Source organism: Trachymyrmex septentrionalis, unplaced genomic scaffold, assembly GCF_001594115.1.
Source record: "Trachymyrmex septentrionalis isolate Tsep2-gDNA-1 unplaced genomic scaffold, Tsep1.0 scaffold95, whole genome shotgun sequence".
NCBI lineage: Eukaryota > Metazoa > Arthropoda > Insecta > Hymenoptera > Formicidae > Trachymyrmex > Trachymyrmex septentrionalis.
Window position 1 is genome coordinate 409,141 of NW_017306139.1, and position 10,395 is coordinate 419,535.

At 34.4% G+C, this 10,395-nt stretch overlaps 1 protein-coding gene across 1 annotated transcript in view; it reads left to right on the forward strand.

The window, feature by feature from the left end:
- Nucleotides 1-3,403: 3,403 nt before the first annotated feature.
- LOC108756149 (monocarboxylate transporter 4-like) overlaps nucleotides 3,404-10,395 on the forward strand; it is an 11,868-nt gene continuing 4,876 nt past the window's right edge. Inside the window, exon 1 of the mRNA XM_018499751.1 lies at nucleotides 3,404-4,052. Coding sequence (XP_018355253.1) covers nucleotides 4,024-4,052 — 29 coding nt within the window. The 5' untranslated portion in view covers nucleotides 3,404-4,023. The remainder of the gene's footprint in view (nucleotides 4,053-10,395) is intronic.

The following is a 10,395-nucleotide window of genomic DNA, read 5'->3' on the forward strand; positions in this document are numbered from 1 at the left end:
ACATGTGTGTGTATATGATATATGCTAAGTCGAACGTTTGAAGTTTTGCTGACTTACTGAGAGATGTCGCTACTTTTATATTAAGCGACAAGAATATTATAAATAATATAAATTAGAAATTTCGATAATACTGTATGTATATCTCAGAAAAGATAATAACATACATGTTCATATACTTTAAGATTTGACTATCTTTTAACACTTAAAAATTTCAAAGATATTTCATGGAATGGTGAAGTGAATGATTAGATGTCCTTTAAGATCTAATATCGGATCGGTTTTAATTTTCGAGAATATTCGATAATCAAAAATTGTTTAAACCAATAAAATGTTAGAAGAATACAGATTGACGAAGAAATTGCACTAATTGTAAAAATTTCACATTGTCATAAAATTTGCACGTATTTAAAACAATTTCGCTTAGGGTTGTTTAATTTAAAATGTTATTATGCGACTCGCAAAAACGAAGTATAGCGATTAACAGTGATTATATGTTACGGTACGGCCAGTCGATAACCGAATAATGATAATACTCATCTACAACGGCACATTCACCCTAATTTAGATGTTGACCGATCATGGGGAGCAAGGTGGTCAGACGAGATTCCTACCGAGGCTATTCTTGACCAGATCGGGCTAATATTGACACTATGCGATTACTCCCGATCACGCGGGATGTCCATACACAGCTATAAATATTATCGTCATTTTTTATGACATCGTGGCATACAGTAAATTGTATTATAATAATTCATTATCATTGTAATTATGCACAAATTACCCAACAGCAAATAGTTTAAAATTGTAACATTAGACGTCTTTAAATCTTTTAGACTACAAAAAAAGCATCTCATGATCCGATTTTAGATACTTTTTGTTATCTGGGTATATTTGAACTTTTTATAATTATTCTGTCAAAATTTTTCATTCATCTTAAAATTTCGAATTCCGATTTTACTTGTTGATTAAATTTCTTTTCAAAGTTCTTTTTCTTTTTAATATTTTGCAATTCAAAGATTACGCATCTCACGTTATATACGAATTGCTTTGCGATCCCCTTGGACTTTAAACGTATCACAGAAATTATAGGATACAAGAAACTATTATTGCTACGCACACAACTCTTTTTTTTTTTAATTTCAAGAAATAGCGAACATGGTAATTCTCTTATTCAACGACAAGACACCATTAGTAGCAAGGTCGCTGTAACGGTGAATTTTTCTGTAGAAACCATTAGCGCCAAAGACATCGAAATAATCGTGTCCCCTTTAGAAGGCATCGTTTCGATACTTGAGATTACATTGTGTTCATTTAGATTAGAATGCATTTCTTTCTCTGCACACGCGAGAAGCAACGATAAATGCAAGTGTTGCGAATTTTTTCGTTCAGGTATTCGGCCGATGTCACGTCGCGGAGATATATACAGCCGATAAATCTATGTATTCATTTTTACGAAAAGAGAGAGAAAAAAAAACAGAAACGGCAAGTGAGGAAAAGAGTAAAAAGCGTATACTTTTGTATAGTAATCACAGGCAATCAATGCCGCCTCCTTTGTTCGCTGGTTCGAGTATTCCGCGAGGTAAAACCAGTTCTCGAGTTAGTGCTTTTGCTTAGGCTCGAATGCGCGCGTATACGCGTACTTATACGTTAGGTTGCGGCGACGCTGCGTCATGGAGATCTGTACTCGCGAAAAGCAACACAAGTTGTAGCGAAAAGCAATACGATGGAAAGCGTTATGTTAATAATGTACTGTCGTAGAAGGCTGCGAAGGCAGCGAAAGGTATGCCGCGCTATTGAAAAGAAAAAAAAAAAAAAAACGAAGTACAAAACGAGAGAAGCGCGACAATATCCTCCGACGTCGCGCCGACTTGATCGTAGGAAATCGAGAAAACTGGCGTTGAAATCGAGAAAACTGGCATTTATTATACTTCTCACAGATTCCCTGATTAATTTGAAGCGTTAGAGACTTGGCTTAGCTGCCGAGACACTACCGTGTCTTCGCAGATCAAGCATTTCAGCGTTCATTCAGTTTCTAATTCGTACACACTGGGAAAAGCAGCAACTATTCTCTCTTGTTATATTCCTCCTGTACACAACGGAACGTTCTTCCGTTTGCTCTTCAATGTAAATTGCGAATAAATTAAGGCTAATAGAAAATGATACATCCTGATGAATATTGATCAGATATCTTGAAAATTAATTAGACCTATTATAAGTAAAATGATTATGCGAGCCTTCAGTTGTTTGCGGATCTTATCGTCTTATATACAATAGTATTATTTACGCACCAACAGTTGCGAAAGCTCGTAATTTATTTACATTCCATGTATTCTTGGAACCACAAAAAACTATCTTGATACTATCTTAAACAGTTTTTTATTAAAAAAACTATTTTAATAACAAAAACAATAAGTTGTCGATGATTATAGTCAATGTAATGTTATAGATATTACAATACCTACATATGAGAGTGTAAAACTGAAGGTGCCCGGGAATTAAGTTCTTTGAACTTGTTGATCAAGGAATGGTCCTCGTTCCGCTCTGAGTCTCTTGCGGTCTTAAGTTTCCGTATAATAATAACTACATGCGGGTAGTCTTCGAGGATGAGCAAAGGACGAAAAAGAAGAAAGTGATGAAGAAAAGGAAGAGAGGCGCAGGATCGCTGGATAAAAATAGCACGGTACCGTCGCAAAATAAAAACTAATGATGCGAACCTGCAGAATGACGATCCCAAGAGCCAGACTTGCCGAGCAAGGAGAGGAGCAGAAGGCGAAGCGTCAAGAGGCATGCACAGAAGCGAAGGAAAAAGGGAGTTGTTTAAAAGGAAGAGTAGGATTTGCCTTTGGAGAAGGAAGAAGTGAAACGGTAAATTTTACATTACAATTTTATGTAGCGAATTTGATTAAAATACCGTTGACGACGATGCGAAAAATTAATAGAGGCAAATATAATGAGTGAATTTTCGCGACACACGTCAAAATAGAAGACGTAATCTTAAAACTTCTTTAAATATTATACCTGCTCTCACGCAAGGTTTGCTGCAACTACCTTGTCAACTAACGTAAATGCAATAATTGTATAACGTAATGTAATAATTATATAACGAGCATTTACATTTACGGCAATGATCGATTGCACGATCGTTTCTTCTTGCCTCTTATCATGTCTTCCATCGCTACTGGGATAAGACTTTAGTTGAGAAACTGTCGCGAGAGAGAGAGATATATGCGTATCCTGGTAGATTACGTGGTCATCCTTGAAAATCCTTGAAGATCTACATCCATCGAGTACTCTCGGGATCATACGAGATACGTTTGCAGTGCTTAAGTCGCCTTTAGGAGTAGCATCACACCGTCGACGTCGGCAGCCCGGGATGGTGGGAGCTGAGCAAGCGGTGGTTGTGCACGCGATGGAAGAAAATCTCCCACCCTCTCAGTGATCACGCGCTGGACCACGCTATTCGACCTGTCTCCACCTTGTACCTAGTCTCGCTGCGGTGCACCATTGCAAGAGAGCACCTCCGTGTGGTAGCTCGGTTAAAAGTAGGTATTGCCGACCAACCAGTCGGCTAGCTAGCCGGTCAGCCAGCCGATCAGCCAGCCAGCCAGCCAACTCGAAGAAAACAATCCTTACGTGCACACCGTAACGTGCATACCGTGGTGCACACCGGTCTTATAATGACGCGGCGCGGTGACCGTTTTGGTACGATAAAAGTTGAGGGCAACCTTCGGGTGTTCCTGCGCTGGTTCGAGGAGAGCTGAGGAAAAAAGAAGAGGGAGTGGAACGGGTTCTCTGGTGCCAGTGTGCAGTCTAGTCCAAGACACAGGATGATAGCGAACGTCCGATGAGTATCCTGCTTCCCTCCTACTAGAGTGAGAGAGAGAGAGAGAGAGAGAGAGAGAGAGAGAGAGAGAGAGAGAGGACGTGAGGAGAACGAAAAAGAGAGAATAGTTCTCCGCGGGTGACTGAGCTATACCGCCACTTTCATCCTTCCTCCACCACCATTAGTGGTAAGAAGAAGAAATGTCGAAACAAGAGGAAATGTCTACCAGGTTAGTGCGCGATTATTATTATTATTGCATTTGGATAAAAGAGTTGATTGGGCAAGTAGTGCTCATCGATGACTTTTAGATTATGGATTTTCTAATGTTCTTTCGATATTTGTTCAGTTGATTTGACTTGACTTAGTGAATAACTTCAGATTCTTATATCTTCTCTAAGACACTGGATGATATGTATTGAATTTGATAAACACCTAATCGAATTCTTTTCACTGATAGTGTTCCGTAATTATTAACTTGCACAAAATTTAAAATTAATTAAAAATCTTTGCTATCAATATAAATTTAGTAATTAAGTAAAAATTACTTCAGGATGTCATCATCATTTTTCTGTTTTGAACTTTTTCTTGAACCTGTTTATTTTTTAAGTTCTAACCTTCTTATTTTTGCAAATGATTTACATTATATTTACGATTTTAATTATGTCATTTAATTTTGAGAAATTTACCTTTCTATGTTTATATTCTTAAATGTATTCATTTGCAATAATAATTGGTAATTAATATTCAAACGTACTAATTATTTAACGTTTAGCGGCTTTATCTAAACCCGCGTTAAAGCATGCATATATATTTTTTAAGCAGAATTGGAAAAAACATGTTTTAAACGTGTTTTAAACAGTTTAAAACACGCTTAATTGACATTTTTAATATATTTTAAATATGTTTTTTTTATAATACTATTTAAAGCATAATTGAAGCATTAAAAACATATTTAAGAAAAAACACAATACGTTTTATTCTTAAAAAAAAAAAAAACATTAGTCTACCAACCCTGGTTTTAAGTTATGATGTGTGAAGCGAAGCTTACAAACATCGTAAAAAGATAGGAGAGCATTTCTTCAAAACCTATTCACAAAATGATAAAATTTTATCCTTGAATGCAGAAAGAAACAAAATTCTAGTTTTATTCAGGAAATATAAAAATAATTTAGATTTGTGTGTGTGTTGGCCAATTCTGTTAGAGTAGTAACTTGTGCGTCATGTGTTTCACGTCATGCAATCTTATATGCTTGATTTCATATTGGATGGAACATATGTCGTTATACAAACATATGTTCGTAAATATATCTATTACAATTTATGCATGACATCGTTTGTCGTCAGTGTACTATTATATTATTGTATATTTCCTTCAACTGCGCGCAACTTGAGAAATAAAGATATATCTATTTGCGTGCCCGGAATCATGTATACAAATTTTCCAACTACACACGAAATTTCTATATATTTTACGTAGCACGATTATCCATGCGAAAATCTTGTTGTTATTTGTAATGTAAAATATTTCATTTAATTGAAGTGAAGAAGAGATAAGGAATGAAATTTAAATTGGAAACAATAAAATTTTTTAAAGAGTTTGCTTTTTATAAAGTGAAATAAGAATTAATTATTAGACTGTTGTATTACGAAAAATAGAAAAAAAAGTGTGAGAAAGAACAAGAGAAAGAGAGAGAGAGAGAGTGCTTAACAAAATAATTTGATTTAATCATACTATAAGGAACATGTGATGCTCACCTTTGAAAAACAATAGGTTTATCGAAAGCAACTATACTTCACTTAGAATCATTATTTCACGTATTTTGTTTTACTCGTGATATACAATATATAATATATATTATACATCGTACTATATGTATTTTATGCGTGTGTTATATATACATACAAAATATTTGTGAATTAATTAATATATTCTCTGGCATTTGACCTTCCCCAAAAGGCAATCGGAAAATCTTATTTGTCAGTAACAAAACGTTGACACCGCAGAAGAAAACACGGGATATGTAATTAATCCTTTAGTAAGGGATGGTTATCGGTTAGCGCTTCACCGATCCCGCACGCGTGTACGCGTGTATAAACATCTACCCGTTACCTTCATATCGGAACGTGTTTTCGCACCTTTCGGATTCTGTTTACGGATATTAATTCATCTTAATACTTCAAGGCGCTTGAACGTTAACGAGCGTGTCGTTTGTTATTACCGAGATATGACTTGCCCACGCTATTTCATGCATGCTGTGGCAACACAGCGCTTTAAATTAATAACTATAGGCGTATGTATGTATGTACGGCGAACCGATGCTCGTGCATAGGGCTCATAAAATCCTGATATTAAATAAATATAAAATAAAATTTGAACATAAAATTATTTAATGCGATAAAGTTATCAGCTGTTTTTACGCCGTGAGGCGGTGTCATTGCTGATTTTTTTTTTTTTTTCCTGGATAAATGTTACATACTATAACTAAAGTATGTAGAGAATTTCTAGCGTTAGTTGTTTCAACCATAATATAATTGCTATGTTTATTTAGGACAGTTGTTTTTTTACAATTTATTTGTTAAATGACATTTTCTTTTTCTGATTTATCAATTATTATGTTATATAATTTTGTAAAAAGTATTTTATAAAAATTAAAATAATTATAATCGTTTTATTATTGAAATAATAACATAATTTGATTATGCAAATTAATCTAATAATATTATCCTACATTACTCTTTTATATAAATAGGTCACGAGATTATTATTAATGCTTATTAAACGTATAATTTATTATATTTCATACAGTTTTAAATGCTTCATTTGAAGCTATTATAATTTTCAACTTGAGTAAATATCACACAAAATTGTTAATATTTGATCAGTTAATTTGTAACAAAAAGAGAGGTAATGTTTTTAAGAATGTACGAATAATTTGCTAGATACAGCGATTGAGAAAATATTATTGAATGTTTCCTATTCAATGTAATCTCTTTTTTTCTACATTAAAAGGCAAGATATTTCAATTAGCTCGATAAGTATAGAATTAATATATCTATTTATCTATCTATTGAGAAACTGAAATATTCTTCAATGATTAAGTTTTTGGCTTCAAAATCACGACATTAACCTTTAGCGCATAATATACTCATACATAAACTTTCGGCCTTAAGAATGTATTAATAGAACCGGTTATTTATATTTACTTGGCACATATGTTTTGGAAAATGCTTAGTATAATTCTGTCAGGATTATGTAATTATTCATTTTTGATTACTAGAAAAACATAAATCCGTAGATTGAGAGAGGAAAATCAATGTCCACATATTTTATTTTGTCCATATTTTTGCCTATTTAAAAAATTTAAAGTGATTTCCTTTCACACGATTGTCTTATGGAAATAGAGAGTGCGCTCCTTCGAAGATTCTCAATTTTTTTTTTTGTATTATTCAATTAAGCAGTTTTTTCTCATTGTAATAACTCATTTCGAAAACGCTGTGAAAAATCTGGAGACTTTAAATTTTTCGAATGTTTAGCGGAATTCTAATAAACCAGTTCTAATTAATCAGAGTTTTAATCAAAAAGATCTAATTGTAAGAAAAGAGCGAAAAAGGAGTGTGATAAAACATTTGCGGAAATATATAAAATATATCTATCGTTTAGAAGCAATTTGATCGAAATGGAATTACGTCAAAACGTGAATCACTAACATATGATGTTAATAACATAAGAATATACTGCAGAACTTTGATAAAAATATTGAACGACGCTATAATGCGAACATGATAATTTTTTTTTTTTTTTTTTCTGTAAAAATGTATGCCGAAGTGAAGTAAATTCAATTCTATTCTATATTTTGTAAAAATTTTCTCTTTTTAATTCTTTTCTCGCTGTAATTACGAAAGCGCTGTGAAAAGTCTGGACAATTTTAATTTGTCAAAAATTTACGTAAACTCTAATAAATGATAAGACTGTAGAACAAATAAGAATGTAAGATAAGAGAGTCTAACAAAACAAAATACGTTGGTGAGTAATTTGATCGAAGTGGAATTACGTCGTTTGTTATTTTGTAACCTGTAATCAACATTTTTTTTTAAAACGTTGTTAACGTTGAGATCTCGCTTGAGGTCAATTGTCTCATGCGGACTGGAGAACGATCTGGCGTGCATTCGAGAACACATTCGAGCGTTTTACGCTATCCGTAGTAAATAGAATCATTCATAGTACTCAGGCGTGGTACATCGTGAGCGATGTACCTTAGCTACTTACAGTGTTAGGCCGTGTAACCGTGTGGCCGATTACGGGACTTTTCTCACCGTTGCACTGTACTAGTACTTACTAAGCGCGTCTCTTGCCTCGAAACGAAGAACTTAAATATGCAAATGCGGATGATTCTCGACACTCCAATCAGCGATGTCCGTACCAGCTTGAGCATCCGAGAATAAAAAAAATAGCTAATAAAGATCCTACATTTTCTAGCTTATCTGTATTATAATCCACATTTTTAATTAACGTTTTAAAGAATCAGCGATATCCGTACCGGCTTGAATATCGGAGAAGAATAAAAAATACAATATACAAGCTAAAGAACTTACATTTTCCAGCTCATCTGCGTCATAATCCACATTTTTAATTGATAACAGTTTTAACGAATAAAGTTACACAGTTACAGAAATTACGCAAAGATGATTTGATTGTACAAAATTTTTGTTTTTCTTTTTACTAAAATAAAAATTGAATTGGATGGAAAAACAAATAATATTCTCATTAAAGCGCTTGGAAGTGATTTGAAATATTTCAATGTGTGAATTTAGTATTAAATATTTCAGTGAATTAATATTACGGACTAATACATATGTCATCAAATTCATAGTCTGCTTTTTTCATTTTAGTACACTGCAGACACTTATTAGATCATCGTTAAACGCTCGGCGAATGTGTCTGCCACGAAAAAGTAGGTATACGTTAGATATCTATTAGCTTGTTTCGTAGTCGTTGGACTCCTGCTAGACATCTGTTAAATTGTCAAACTTCTACTACGCTTCCAGTAATTCTTAGCTAAATTGGGGGGCAGAAACGTGATGAAAAGTTCAAATCTAAAAGCCACATAATAGTCGTAATTCCAAATTAATGGTTGCCCGCCACGCGATAGCCGCGTAGCACGCAGAGTATCCGCCAGCGGACTCGAGAGCGACGTTGTACGATAGAACGTAACTCGTCGTCGAGATGCTAATTAATACTACAAAGACGCGAATCAAAAATGGATACAGTATGAGTAACTCTAAGCATTTATTTTCGTCATTTATTATATGTTCGCCTTCGTACCGACGCGATAAACACTATCGTTTCGTAGAAGGCTGACAGGTTATTAGATCCGCTTATTAATTTATACAACAAAAAAAAATCTACATATAGTACGTAGTCCACAATTCATAATGTGTAGTATATAGTAAACTGTAGAATAAAACGGAAACGGCGAATTGGAATTTTTTGCTTTCTCATTTTCAATGAATCATTAATATCTCGATCCCTGATCAAAGTAAGTTCGATTTTGTTCAAAACATCACCTATTTTCCTAAACATTACCAAAATTGCCAATAAAAATCTAGTTAGGATAAATAATAATAATATTTCGATGCCTAATTGAAGACAGTTTTAATCGTTTTTCACGATCTTTGTACAATTGATCAACATTGGCATCAAAGAAGTGCCAAATAATGACTGCCACTTTAATTTGTCGATCGATACGAACGCAAAGAGGAATAATGAATTAATTGAATCCTCCTCTCACATTCGTATACAATTCCCATCTTCAGATACGACCGGTAGAAGTATCACATCTCGAGAGTTATAAAAACCCGAAAGATAGAAACGGATTTCGTAAAGCTAAACTTATGTCGCGAAACACTTATTTACTGTACAATCTTTCACTTTCAAGTTTAATTCAATATCAAGCTCTCGTGTATCTTCGATAGCCCGAAGCTTTCTATCAAAATGGAAGGCTACCACAGCATGCATGAGTCACGATGAGTCTTGTTTAACGACACTTCGATCCTAACATAATCTTCCTGCACGTAACTTTTTCTCGATATACATAAATTACTATGCAAATACCTTCTACTTCGTTCTCTTTTGAAATTCTGCAGGTTAAAATAATCCGTCTTTCTTTTCCCTTCAACTATATATTCCTTACGTTTTCGAAGCAAATGGAAGGAATAATTATTCCGAACTCGTCACGCGTTGGTACAGGCGGGAATTTTTCTCCGGCGTTCGCGTGCGTGGATGGTAAGCGGGACACGTACACGTGACGGTTCCAATGAACGTATGTTCCAATGAAAATCGTATATATTCCGTGCGTGCGCACAGGTGAACGCGCGAAGCTGTTGCATACGGCATCAAGTGTGAAAAAGTGTGAAAGAAAATCCTTCTGCAATGGGAAAGCGCGCGGCCAATAAGCGGATAATTATAAGGAAGGAGACGCGTGATTTCCACCGCTTGTGTTTGCACCGTGCAAATAACGCGAGATAGATTGAACGTCGGTTCAATCTTACAATATTAGGTGTAGTAAAAAATC